This window comes from Halichoerus grypus, chromosome 15 (genome assembly GCF_964656455.1).
Source record: "Halichoerus grypus chromosome 15, mHalGry1.hap1.1, whole genome shotgun sequence".
Lineage (NCBI taxonomy): Eukaryota > Metazoa > Chordata > Mammalia > Carnivora > Phocidae > Halichoerus > Halichoerus grypus.
In genome coordinates this window covers 32,915,131-32,929,735 of record NC_135726.1, presented here as the reverse complement: position 1 = coordinate 32,929,735, position 14,605 = coordinate 32,915,131, and the positions used below count along the sequence as shown (strand labels likewise).

At 51.1% G+C, this 14,605-nt stretch overlaps 1 protein-coding gene across 3 annotated transcripts in view; it reads right to left on the bottom strand.

Annotated features, from left to right (window-relative positions):
* The window catches only part of ZNF423 (zinc finger protein 423), a 324,559-nt gene that overhangs the window by 114,898 nt on the left and 195,056 nt on the right, over positions 1-14,605 (bottom strand). For all 3 annotated transcript variants that reach the window (XM_036106326.2, XM_036106327.2, XM_036106329.2), the window contains exon 5: positions 12,340-12,424. In XM_036106326.2, coding sequence (XP_035962219.1) covers positions 12,340-12,424 — 85 coding nt within the window. The remainder of the gene's footprint in view (positions 1-12,339; positions 12,425-14,605) is intronic.

The following is a 14,605-nucleotide window of genomic DNA, read 5'->3' as shown; positions in this document are numbered from 1 at the left end:
ACAATGAACATGTGAACACCAAAATTAAAAATGCAATATCATTTATAATTGTTTAAAAAAATTGAAATATTTAGATGTAAATCTATCAAAACATGTACAGGACCAGTGTGCTATAAACCACAAAAAAAATAATAAAAGAAATCAAAGAAGGGGCATCTGGGTGGCTCAGTCAGTTGGGCGTCCAACTCTTCATTTTGGCTCAAGTCATAATCTCAGTGTGGTGGGATCAAGCCCCACTGCAGGCTCCATGCTCAGCAGGGAGTCTGCTTGAGATTCTCTCTCCTCTCCCTCTCTCTCTGCCCCTCCCCCCACTCTCTCTCTTTCTCTCTCTCAATCTTTGAAAAAAAAAAGAAATCAAAGAAGATCTAAGTATGTCGAAAGATATACCATGTTCATGGATTAGAAGCCTTGACATAGTAGATGTCAATTCTCCTCAAATCAGTATGCAGGTTTACACAATTCTTATTAAAATGATAAGAAGAGGGGCACCTGGATGGTGCAGTTGGTTAGGCATCTGACTCTTGGTTTCGGCTCAGGTCATGATCTCAGGGTCATGAGATCAAGCCCTGAATCAGGCTCCACACTCAGTGTGGAGTCTGCTTGAGTTTCTCCCTCCCTCTCCCTCTGCTGCTCATTCTCTTTCTCACTCTCTCTCTCTCTCTTTCTTTAAAATAAATAAGGGCGCCTGGGTGGCTCAGTTGGTTAAGCAACTGCCTTCGGCTCAGGTCATGATCCCAGGGTCCTGGGATCGAGTCCCACATCGGGCTCCCTGCTCTGCAGGGAGCCTGCTTCTCCCTCTCCCACTCCCCCTGCTTGTGTTCCCTCTCTCGCTATGTCTCTCTCTGTCAAAGAAATAAATAAAATATTTAAAAAATAAAAAAATAAAATAAAATAAAATAAAATAAATAAATAAATCTTTTTAAAAATTATAGGAAGAATTTTTGCAAATATAGGCAATATTATTCTAAAATTTATTTGGAAAGACAAAGGACCTAGGATACCTAAAATGATTTTGAAAAAGAACAATAAAATAGGAGGACTCAGTCTACCTGATTTCAAAACTTACATAGCTACAGTAATGTAGACTGTGTCATAATGACAGAGGGATAGACACATAGATCAATGGAACCCAGAAATAGATCCACACAAATATGCCTAGCTGGTATTTGGCAAAAACAACTCAGTGGACGAATTATAGTGTTTTCAACAAATGATGCAAGAGCAATTGGACATTTGTAGAAGAAGAAGCAGCAGCTCAATCCAAGTCTCACAGCTTATGTAAACACTAACTCAAAATGGATCATGAACTTAAATGTGAAATATGAAATTACAAAATTTTTTTGCAAAAAAAATAGGCAAAAAAAATCTTTGGGACCTAGGGTTAGACAAAGAGTTCTTAAACTGGGCACCAAAGGCATGAGCCATAAAAGGAAAAATTGATAAATTAGACTTCATCAAATTTTAATCTCTTACTCTGCAAAATACTGTTTTAAGGAGTCTGTTAAGAAGATGAAAAGACAAGCCACAGACTGAGAGGAAATATTTGCAAACCACGTAACCAACAAAGGACTAGTATCTAGAATATATAAAGAACTCTCAAAACTCAACAGTAAAAAAGCAAACAATCCAATTCGAAAATAGGCAAAAAATATGAAAAAGCATTTCATCAAAGAGGACAAACAGATGGCAAATAAGCCTATGAAAAGATGTTCAACATCATTAGCCATTAGGGAAATGTAAATTAAAACCACAATAAGCTATCACTACACACCCATCAGATTGCTAAACTATAAAATAGTGACAAACCAAACGCTGGCAAGGATGTAGAGAAACCTGACGTCTCATACGTTGCTGATAGGAATGTAAAACGGCACAGCTGCTCTAGGAAACAGTGTGGCAGTTTCTTTAAAAGTCAAACGTGCAAGCATTATAGACCCAGCAACTGCACACCTGGGCATTGATCCCAAAGATAATGAAAGCTTATGCATAATTCCATTTATATAACATTCTTGAAATGACACAATTATAGAAATGGATAGCAGATTAACAATTTCAAGGGTTAAGGAAGGAGCCGGGGCAGAATGGAAGTGGCTAGGACAGCATGAAGGATGCTGGTGGTGATGGGAATGTTCTGTAGCCTGAATGCATCCATGTCAATATCCTGGTTGTGATACCATGCTGGCATTTTGTGAACTATTACCCTTGGGAGAAACTGGGTAACGGGTACAGGGGATCTATCTGTGAATCTCCATGTGAATCTACAATTACCTCAAAATAAAAAGTTTAATATTTTTAAGTTAAAAATATTTTAAGGCTGAATAAAGGACCACGAAGAGCTTTAAAAGAAGGGAAGGTGGATGGGAGCACCACTGTTCCCCAAGCTAAGGCGCTGGAGGTTTGGGGACTGTGGGGAAGGAATAGGGTTGCCAGGTAAAATAAAGTACAGCCAGTTAAATTTAAATTTCAAATAAACAACAAATCATTTTTTATTATAAGTATGTCCCATGTAATATTGGAGACACGCTCAGACTAAAAAATTACATGTTCTTTATTTGGAATTCAAATTTAACTAGCCACTCTGTGTTTTTATTTGCAAATTCTGGACACCCTAGGAGCGAAGGCTTAGGACACAGGCATCTGGAGCCACCCAGGGGCTGTGGCCTGGAAGAGGCAGTGTGGGCACTAGGCAATGGAATAGAAAGACTGTAGGAGAGTGGCCAGAGGGCCAGCAAAGAGATGCCAGGGACCACAGACACCACAGGATGGGCAGTACCTTAGGAGGGGGGGAAGGCAGATGTTAGCTGGGGAGGTCCCCCAGCTGCTGCGTGTATGGGCCTCTGCTGGCAAAGTGACCCTCTGTGGGTGGTCCGTGCAAAATCCAGAAAAAGACCAAAAGAGTGACCACTTAAGTTTTCAGGTGCTGTTCCAGGCTGGAGGGAGCCTGACGGCATATCCAAGAAGGGGTCAGGATTTCTTAATCCGTTTGCTTGTTTGACACCCATCTGCTTCCCACTAGCTCCAGGATTTTGTTTTGCTTGCCGTGACATCTATGCTTAGTGTACGTACTTGGAGCTCAAGAAAGAAAAAACAGTTCAGAATGAATGAAGGAGTAAATGAATAAATCATCCTGACTGGAGCTACTCTCTGGATCTGTCCTGCAGGCACAGCCCCTTAGAGCTTGACAAAGGCAGAGGACAAGTCTTCCTCTTCCAGGAAGCCCTCAGCAGCACCCTCTGAGCTGCACCTGGGATGCGGGCTTAGCACAGCCACAGAAGTGCTGTTTATCCTCTCTAAACAAGGGCTCTATTATCATCCTCATTATCTTAAGCATTATCTTTAATTAGTCCCTGCCACAGGGACTAATAATAATGATATGAATAATATTAATGTTAACGGCTACCACTGACGGAAAACTTACATGTGCCAGGCAGTGTGCTGGGCACTTTTCATATATTTTTAGCCCACTTAATGCTCCAAGCAGCCACCACCACCCCCGCAAAAGTAGGGGTAGGACCCTTTCTGTGCTGCCCCCTTCGAGGAAATAGATACCTCCTTTCTTTTCAAGTATACCCTCCCTAACTCCCATTTTCAGGGGGCAGGGGGCTAACATTGACCCACCCTGGTGCTAGCCTGAACAATCAACTATTGCATCTCCCTGGCTGCAATAATTAGTTCATGGGTAGCTTCAGGACCCTCCTGAGACAGCGAGTCTTGGTCCTGAGACCTTTTCCACTAATGAGGAAGCATATGCCCCTCTCTGCTGGGACTGCTAGACCAAGAGGCTGTCATCATGCCCCAGGGAATGAAGGCGACAAAGAGGAGGCAGAGCTGAGAGAAGAGAGAGAGATCTGGATCCAGCCATGCCTGAAGCCTCTTACCCAAGGAATCCTGGGACTTTTCAGTTACATGAACCAATAATTCTCTTTTATATGCGTTAGTCAGTATGAGCTGGGTCTGACTTGCCACTGAACGAGTCCTGCTTAAACTGCTGTAGACCATTAGGGTGGGGTTATCTTATAGATGAGGAGCTGAAGCATCCAGAGGCAGATAGCTTGGTTAGCCGTGAAGTGGCACAGCCATGAGCTGGGAGTGCTTTTAACCGCTGTGACTGACTGTAGAGTTCTACATTCTGAGTGTGTGTGTGTGCGCACGCCCACCTGCATATTCTATTTCACATTAATATTCATAGCTACAGCAGATGGAGCAAACAGTTGGTGCTTAATAAAGCTCTACTGGAGGCTAGGGGGATGGGGTAATTGGGTGATGGGCATTGAGGGCACTCCATGTAATGAGCCCTGGGTATTATATCCAACTGATGAATCACTGAATTCTACTCCTGAAACTAAGAACACACTATATGTTAACTACATTGAATTTAAATAAAAAAAAATTTTTTTTAAAAAGCTCTACTGGATAAATTAAAATCAGTCACTTCCTAAAGGAGTCTTTGTTTAGAAAATGCTCCCATCAGTGATTCTGGATTCTTACTCCAACTCAGGCTCCCAGCGCACCTGTGTGTCTTTGGGGAACCACCTCCCTTCTCCCCACCCCCACGCCCCAGGCAGAGGAGCTGGAAGCCAGAGCGGGCAGGGACCTATGAACTGATCGGCCAGTGAGGGCCACACCGACCCCCTTGGGAGAGGAGGTCTCCCCCTCCCTCCCCACTGGGCCCGAGAGACACTTGAGGAAGGGGGTCCAGGGTACGGCTCTGGCACCCCACTGGAAGCCCAGGGCAGAGGGGTCGAGCCCCGGGGCCACCACAGACCACGGGACCCTTGTTTTCTGCCCTCACTCCAGTAAGGCTCAGCCAGAAGCAGATGCAAGGGACGCTGCCCATCCATCAGTGGCTCCCAAGCAGCCAAATGACCAAAAAGGGCACTCGGGAAAGCCTGTCCAGCAGGACAAGCCACCACGTCCATGGCAACGAAAAGCAAGAAGAGAAGGCCATGCTTGTGGGCGGGTGCCGGGGCCCCGGTCCCTGCCCCTCCAGGACTGGCACCATCCCTAGCTCCTCTCCGACCTTCCTCCTCCTCTCCCCAGTGATGCCCTCCCCGTAGCCTAGAAGCACACTCTGGTGTCTCCCTCTTAAAAATGCAAAAGCTTCCTGGGACCCTCGGACCCCAGCAGCTCCTGCCTCTCCCCCTCCCTTCCCAGCCTGGAACCTGGCAAGGCGACGCGACACTGCTGGTCTCCCCCGTAGCCCCCAGCTCCCTCCTCCATCCGATTCCATTGACCCTGCTCTTCTTGCCCAGGACAGTCCAGCAGACCCTCTTCAGCCTCCCTGCCGTGGGCCTCTCCGTGGCCTTTTGCAGTGCTGCCCGAAGTACTCGGCTCTCTCGTTGCCGATGACACCATGCGCCTCCCAGCTGCCTTCAGCATATCAGCGGATGCTTCCAGACCCCTTCTCCAGCCCAGGCCTCTCTCCTGAGCCCTCGGCCCATGTGGGCGACCGCCAGCCAGACAGCAGCACGCGGATCGCCCGTAAGCATCTTGTGCAGGGTCAGATCACACACAAACTCAAGCCCCTCGAGTATGATGAGTGTTCAGGTGTCGGAGTTCAGAGGATTCCAGAAGCCTCTTCCCCAAGGAATCCTGAGACTTTTCAGTTACATGAAAACTGAACTCCCTTTTCATGAGTTCCTGAATTCCAATCTCCCCTCTGCAACTTACTGACAACAGACGAGCCCCGTGAGCTCCCCAAGTCCAAGAGAGGAAAAATAACAGTGACCCCTCATCAGTTGTAGGGGTGAGTGTGACAGCGGGCGTGCAGGTATTGCCGCCTGGGCCCGGGACTCAGGCAGCCTCACCCGCAAGGTCATTATTAGGGCCATCTTTGCCAGCCCTGCAACAACCAGCTCTTCTTCGGGCACAGTAGCATCTTCTACCTGTCACCCAAAACTTGGTCCCATGAGACCCTGAAGTCATTCCTAACTTCTCCCCTTCCCACACCCATTCAATTTTGCCCAATCCTGCTGGTTTTGCCTCTTAAACGTTTCTCAAACCCACACCCTCCTAACCAACACCCTCATCTTCTCTCACCGACCCCGCTGCACTGTCTCTGTGATCTGCCCACCTCCTGTCTCATGATTTTTTTCCTGAAGTGACACTGCTTTGTCTGTGATTTCCCCCACATACTACATGGGGCTCTTCTCTATGAACTGGCTTCTGCTGTTTTCTCTGCCTGGAATACCCCTTCCACCTTACTGCCCATCTTCTTAGGTGTCACCTCCTCCAGGAAGTTTTCCTGGATGCCCAGATTCGGCAACACGCCTATCCTTTGAGCTTCCGTATCTCACACTTGTGACATTACATAGAACTTTTCCTTTGGGGTTATTATCTCCCCAATTGAATGAGAGGAGAGGTTCCTCACTGAGCTCCTCCAAAGATCTCAATCATGTTTACTGAACTGAGGTTATTATTAGAGGAAACCCCACCTACAGAGGCCTTTCCCCCTCTTAAAAAAAAAAAAAGAAGAAGAAGAAGAAGAAATCTATGAAAACAAGAACATTTCCACTATTTTAAAATCCAGAATTGATGGGTCCTTCATAAACCAAAGTGCTTGATCAACAGCCTCCTCAAACCAACCAATGAGGCTCAAAGTCAGGGAAACTGACTCCTCTCAGCCTTGGGGGCTGCTAAGGGGATTTTGGAAAAATTAAAATTAAAAAATGTAAAAAGAATGGGATGATACAGTCTTGTTATTCTGACAGAGCAGTTCCAGAACTTGAAATGTAATCTCTGGGGGGACAGGGAGACGGTTTCATCACGTCTTATGGGTAGACAGATGTTTTAGGTCCAGCATTCCCTGAATCAAAAGCACCATGGAAGCGCCTAACACAGCCCCGTTCAGCAACATGTGTTTGCGGTACAGAGTACACAGGAACCCCTTCTCCTTGTCCTTGTCATGTGTTTTCCTCTTCAGTTATATCTGAGGGGTTTTGTATTTCCCTGGTGGGAGGCCGAGACACTGATTTCCACACCAGACCTTCCGTCCCCTCCCAAATGCTGCAGGCCAGGCCTTCAGCATGGGTCCTGGGCATGCAAGCAGCCGCAGAAAGAGTGGGGATTTCAATGTGCCTCTAGGGATGTGCTTCTTAGAGACTTAGAAGACAGAAGCCCCCCCATACACACACACACCCTCCATGTGGACCACGGCCCATCCTGCCACAGCGAGCGAGGGAAGGGCTATGGAGGGGACGACAGACAAGGACCACCAGCCCAACATGTGACAGGGGCACAGGATGTTAAAGGCCCGAGCAGGGGGTGGGAGAGGCTGATCTTCCAGGTGCCCTCAATTTCTTCACCCCCGACAGCAAAGCTTAGCCCTCAGAGGCACCCAGGGAATGGGGCTGATGTGACCAGGAAAACAACATCCCCAAAATGCCTAATGCCCCCCTGGGCCGAGTCTGACTCTGGCCTGGCTGGCTGCCTGCCAGAGTCCGCAGCCACTTTCCAAGGACATAGAGGGTGAACGTTCCTGTCAAGGTTCCCTGAGGACTGTCCCTTCCCAGCCCTGACCCTCCTCGGGGCTCCCCCCAGGGGCCTGTGAAGCCCTGGGTAAAGACACCAGGGCCCAGAGGCTGAGTCACTCCCTTAGGGCCGACCTGGGTCAGAGCAAGTCCGTTATTTCAAGGACAAGTTCTCAGACCCCTTATCCAGCCACGCCCCGCAGGAACCGAGAGGAGAAACATCCACGGGCAGTTGAGAAACAGGCAGGCGCAGTCCTGGCAAATCAGCTTCTTTGGGGTCTGAGGCCTCAGGTGCCCACATGTTCAACACGCAGAGGAAGACACGCTCCCCCGCTCCAGCCACTGGAAGGGGGCCCAGGAAGCCCAAGGCAGGCCTCGTGCGGAGACATTTCGGGGGCGAGGAGGGGGCCCTCCTTCCAGATGTGGAGGCAGTGGATGGTGGGCAAGGGCAGCTGGGTGGGGCCATGTCATCCCTGCGGGAGGCCACCGAACAGGGCTGTGGACCGCTCCAAGTTTTTGATGTGCCTGCTGGGGAAGGGGGTGTCTAAAACCATTTCAAAAGCTGGGGGAAGCCCAGAGAAGGGGGCCTCGTTCCCTGTGGGGAGGGGGGATTTCAAAGGCAACCCTGCTGCTGAAAAGGTCTCAAAAAACCCTTGCCTTTCTATCGGCTCCAAATCACTCCCTGGCCAGCAGCAGCCAGGAGAGGGTTCTGGGAAAATGTTCCCAAGGAGAAGCGTCCCTGAGTCATCACAACTCCCAGGGTCTGGAGGCTGCAGAGCCACGAAGAGGCCCCCCGCTATAAAAAGGCCAGTTGAGCATCCCCCAGGGGAGGGCTCCAGCAGTCCGGATCCCTGGGGAGGCCAGCCTCAGACCCCCTGCGCCCCACGTTTATGAGAAGGCCATCAAGCTGAACAGTGCCACTTCTACCCGCCAAGTCCCCTTAGTGCTGCTAAGGGGGGCTTTTGCCCCCAACCAGCTGCAGGCATCCACTCTGGCCTCGGGCCATTTAGCAGGGGAAGCTGTCCACAGGGACACTGGGCCCCAACAGATTTACTGGGACTTCGGAGCCAGCCCCAGCTGGGGCTCTTGGGCCCACTACTCTTCCATTCCTATCCCCAACCATTGCCCCCTGCCACCTTCCCCAAGCCACCAGGGCCAAGTAGGTACACCGCACAAACCAAATATCGGCTCTATCACCAACCTCTCTCTCCTCTCCTGGTCTCATTCCCCCCACCTCTGGACCAGGCCAGGTGGATCTCTGTTCCTTTCTATCTGCTTCCCCTCAACACTGCAGCCAGATTCATCTCCCTCAAGTACTCAGCTACGTCCAGGCCATACTCTGCTCCCAAACCTTCAATGGCTCCCTAGTGCCTAAGCCCACTGTTGCACATTCAGGTGCCCACAGGGACCAGGCTGGGGACACAAATGAGCAAAGCAGCCCCTAAAATACAATAGGGATGGGTGGGGACTGTGGTGCCTGGGAACACGCGATCCCAGCTGCCACCGCACTCCCGTCAGCTGCACCATATGGGAACTCAGGGCCCTGGCAGCCCCCTCTTCTGGTTTTTCAAGAGCAGCCAAAAAAACATCAGCCAAGGGACCCCAGATTTGGACCCCAGCCTGCAGGGTCGAGTCCAAACCCAAACCCCTTAACTTGGCATTCAAGGCCCTCTGTGGCCTGGTCCCAATCTACCTCCCCACCCTAATGCCCATGATGCTCCCACACAAGAGGCCTCCATCCCAGCGAGGTCAGACTCCTCCAGCCCCCCAAACTCCCTCCTCTGCTCCTGCCTCTGAGCCTGGCTCACCCCACAGTCCTCCCACAGACACTGCTCCCCGTCTCCTCCATCTAACAGTGCATCCTGCGAGGACCTGCTTCTGCTGAGCCCTCCGAGGCTGTTGTTCTCCGGTGACTGGCCTTCCTTGTCAAAGCTGCGCCCTCTGCCAGTGATGGGCCCTGCCACAGAGAAAACGCCTCTTCTGCCTTCAACCCAGGCCTTTCTGACGGACCTCTTTGGATTTAGCAGTCCTCGTTCTGGGAGCATCAACCTCCCGGCACTGTGTGTACCTGGACGCCGGATGCCGTCAGCTTCCCCTGCGGGCAGCACTGGGTCCTTCCCGCCACAGACCCTGGCAGGAGCCACACACAGTGGAGAGAGCCCAGCCTAATTCAGACCCTGGTTCTGCTGCTTCATCTCTGGAAGAACTTGGATACATCACTGAAGCTCCTCGATGAGACGGAGGAGAGCACCCACCTAGGGTACCTGGCATGTGGTGGGGCTCAGCGTTGTCACCCAGTGACACTTCCCTTCCCGGCATGATGTATGTGCCATGGTGTCTCCTACAGGGTGCCATATGGTCCCTGAGGGCGGGGACCGGGTCCCCTTCTCCCTGGATCACCTGAGACCACCCCAGCACTCTGCATGCAAGAAGTGCTCAGTCAGAGTTCTTTGATAAATGGAGTTGATGAGGCCAGGGCAGGGCCAGCAGGTGGGGAGGGCAGGTTAGAGCAAAAGACCACACCCTGCCACCAGAGACATGGCTCACATGGGGCCCCCAGCCCACGCTGCATGGGGACACGGCATGGTGACGCTTTCTGCAATGCATGAAAGTCTCACTCGGATTCTCAGGCTCTGAGACCAGCAGCTCCTTGCTGCCTGCCCCCCGTGTATCCTGGGAACGAGGCCGGCTCACAGCACGGCGGAGCAGGCTGGGGTGAGGGGCGCTGCCCAGCCCTCAGACGAGACTGCCTCCCTCGGGAGCCCGGCACCCAGCTCACACCCAGTTCCGGATGCCCCTCCAGCCCCCCTTTCCCATCACCCAGCCCATCTCTCTAGTTAGGAGCAAACCCCTCGCCTTCCACCTGAGGACACATGGCTTCCAGGTTCTGCGCAGAAGGAAAGGTGGAAGGGGGGGTGGGTGGGGGAAGCACGTTTGAAATCACTGTGGTCCAATTAGCCAGGCTCTCGCCCTTCGTGCTTACAAACAGGCACACACATTAACACCTGCTACAAAAGCAAACATTTTTAGATATCTTCATCTTTACCTCCTTGACACTCCCATGAAAGCACTCTCAGCAGCCGGTGACTGACAGGATAGTTTCCTTCTTCTACTTCAGCAGGGGGCTTTCAAACAGAAGAAATTAAAAAGCCACCAATCTCCCTGTCAGGCTGAACTCCCGGGGCCTTACCTGCCCCTCCTCAGCGCCCCCGGTCCCCTCACCACCGGGCGAGCCCCAACCCACACATGGTCGGAACTACTCAGAGTCACCGGGACACTGGACACCCAAACCCACCGAGTGTGCCAAGGCTGCTGCTGGGGGGGAACAAGGCACCATCCTCACCGTGAGCACAATTTCACTGAAGAAGGACCTTAGCAATCGCTCCTTTTGTGGAAAACATGGATGGTGGCCCAGACGTGAGCAATTGTCCTGCATCGCTGGTGGGACGGCAGTTTCACACAAGTGCCTTGGAAATCTGTCCGTCTGTATCTACTGAAGGTGACCTACTGGTATCCTATGACCCGCCAAGTCCAGCCCTACCGATCTTCCCATTCAAACCGCATGCACCTGCTCACCAAAATCCACATACGAGAAGGTCCACAGCAGCACATGATCTGAAACAACTCCAACACGGAAATGACCAAGAAGCCCAGCAAGAGTTGGACAGACAAGATAAATGAAGTGTTCACACGACGGAATAGTACACACCCATGAGAAGGGGCGATGTGCAAACTACGGGCTCGAACGTGAATGACCCAAAGCCGCCAGACACCAACGAGCAGAGACCATACAATCTCATGTACATCCAATGCAAAATGGGCCCAAAAAGCCCTATGCCATTCGACATCAGGATGGTGACAACATTTCGTTGGGGGCGGGGGAGGGCCCAGAGGGGTCAGGAGGGATGCGAAAATGCTCTGCTTCCTCGCTGGGCTGTTGCTTACACAGGTGTGCCCGGTTCATGAGAGTTCACCGAGTTTCACGGTTAATGGATCTCTTCGAATGTATGCGATTAAGGGTTTTGTAAAACAGTTCTCGGTCGGCATGGCTGTTTTTAAGACTATAATGGAAAGTTATTAGAGGAAGTGAAGGGTCAGGATGCTCAACCCACACCTGAAGCCTCACTGCTCAGACTGCAGGGGTCTTGGAGACGGCGATCATCCTTCCACTGGAGACCCAAGGCACCAGGATTCCAGAAGCTCCCAAAGCACTCACCGCCAAGTCCTCCATCCCCCAGGGCCAAGCCCCCACGCTCACCGGAAATCCAGCCGCACTCCCTCTTCCACTGAGGGCACCCCCAGCCGCCAGGGAGACCACACCCATCCACGCAAAGCACACACCTTCCCTCCGTACCTCAGGCCAAGAGGGAACACTATGGCGCTTTGCAAGTCCCCCTTCTGGAAAGGCTGATTTTTCCAAATTCCAAAACTACTTGAAGAGGAATAGGAAAAGCACTGAAATAACTTTGTAAGCACTCTGTTTTGACAATGTGCCTGAGGAATTCACCACATTTAGCGGGGAAATGTGAGCAGTTAAATCTATTCAATGTCATGACATACGAAATTGAGGCATAATTGCCCCTGAGTGCTTGACAACTGGAAAGCACTTCATTTCAGAAATGGAGGGAAATTTATGCTGGGAAATGGAAGAGATTGTCAAAAGTTTGATTCTAATGTGAGTGGAGCTGCGACAAGAAGGCTGGATGGAGAAAGTGCTCAGCTCTTACATTTTACTCCCATTTGAAATGTCTCTGAAACAGCAGTTGTGACTCCATCTTTCACCATAAAAGCAGTGAAATGATGATCGGAACCACAAATTTCAGACCCCAATGAGTGGCCCCAGCATGGGTGGGAGGAAACGCTCTCTTACCAATCATGTGGTTGGCAACATGGATTTGGATCTCTCTCTCGTTCTCAAAGGTCATCTGGCACTTGATGCACTGGTATGTCTTTTTCTGTTTGGAAGCCAAAAAAGAAAGGAATTAGATAGTCAGGAGGTAGAAAAGAGCATAAAGCCTGGCTCAAGACTTTCTGGAATGGCTCTGGTCCCCTCCCAGGTCTCGCTGAGCCATTCAATTCCCACTTGCCTCGGAATTCAGCTTTCCAGCCTGGGGATGGGGACTGGGCTAGATTCTAAGGGAGCTGTCCTCTGTTAGATGTGGGGAAATTGCCATGATGGGAATCACCATCCCAAGGTGAGAGCACACAGTATGACCATGGAAAAGAAGTTGAAGGAGGCTGCCCTGCTTGGAGCATGCTCAAATCCATCTATGCATCCCCTAGCTACCCATCCATCCATTTCTCCATCATCCATCCACCTACCTACCCACTGTCTACCCACCTATCCAACTACATGCGCGCGCGCGCGCGCGCGCACATACACACACACACACACCCATCCGTCTACCCATCAATCCACCTACCTATCTTATCATCCATCTACTTATACACATCTACCCATCCACCCGTTCATTCATCCACCCTCCATCTACCCATCCATCTGCTATTCATCTGTCTGTCTTCCCCTACATCCATCTACCTATCCTCTCTCTCTAACCATCCACCCACCCATCCACCTATCCAACCATACATCTATCTTTCCACCCATCCAACTACTCCATCTCTTTACCCGCCCTAAGGACCATGTGGCCGAGCAGGGGGTACTGCTCCTGCCAGTCCTAGTGTTAGAAGTTACTGAGGAATTCCTCATTTGCCCTAGGCACACATGGCCGCAGTGATCCTACAGCTGGCTTCCACACACAGGAAGCTGAGACCAGCTGCCCTGATGGGGTGGGAGCAGGAAAATGGAGATCATCAGAAGCTTCAGAGCTTCTTGAAGACCCATTCGAAGGAGTGGAGCTCATTCTCAACAGTAGGCCTGGCTGGGTGGTTGTGAAAGCAGGCCCCTGTGGACAGGGGCAGTACTGCCTGTGTGGGGGAAGGTTGGTGGCTGTGGGTTTTTATGAAGGGGACAGGGTGGTACTAGAATCCAAAATATCCAAGCTTTTTGAAGACCACTTCAACTCCGGGACGATGGGGCCTCCCTCCACCCCTGGAAAAGGGAGCAGGACTTTGGATTTCTTGGCTGAACACTCAGGCCCAACCCTCAACAATGCAGCCAGGATGAACCACCAGGGGGCTCAGTGTCTCAGCTCCCACCGTGGCTCCAAGCACATCTGCAGCTCCCCTCGAGGGTCCCACCTCCAGGCCTTTGCCCACGCTGTGTCCTCCACTCGGAGTATACCCTTTCCATCCTTGAAGACTCCGTTCAAATGTCACCTCTGCTGAGAAGCCTCCTCTTCCCACCCAGGGATGAGTTCAGGGCCTCCCCAGGCCCCCGAGCTTATGCTTAAGCATCTAGTTCATCAGCACACGGATTTGTTGTGTCTAATTGACTTGTTTGCTCCCCCCACTGCACCACGAGCACCCAGAGGCCCAGGATGTGTTTCGTCCACCTGTGAGGTCCCACGGCCAGCAGAGACTCCCTGCTTGGGAAGCATCTGTTGAACAAACGAGCAAAGTTGCAAATACTATGTTGCAAAGCACTCTACTAGGACAGAAGGAACAAAGAGAACCAAAGATGACTTCTATATGCTGGATCCTCAGCACTGGGCACAGGGCCTGTCCCAGACCGAGTGCCTCATAATGACTTAACTTTTATTACAGTGGTTGTTGATGCTGAGCAAATGCTGGTGGAACACACGAGTGAAGAAACAACAGTCTTTGTTGGTGCCGGGAGCTTCGGTTCCAGAGGCAATGTCTCCGCTCAGCCTCCAGAACCCGCTCTGATAAGACCGGGGCTCTTCCCCCAATGTTGCAAAAGACCCAGGGGTTCAGAAGAGTGGCCAAGAAGCAGGCATTTAGCCTGGAAATGCCCCGGGGAAGAATGGCATGAGGCTGGAGGGCCAGACAGGGCTGGGGATTCTGGCCATACAAGAGACAGAAGAGATGTTCAGGTCAGAGGAGACAGTGGGGACTGAGGTCTTCTGGGGGGACACAGGCCCAAAGCCCCCATCTCAGCTCAACTGCACGTCTGTGCTCATGGAGAACAATGATCTTGGGTCTCTCCGTTGTCAAAATCATTCATTCCTTCCCACATGTGTACCCCACCCCCTTGATGCGGGAAGGAAGGAAAA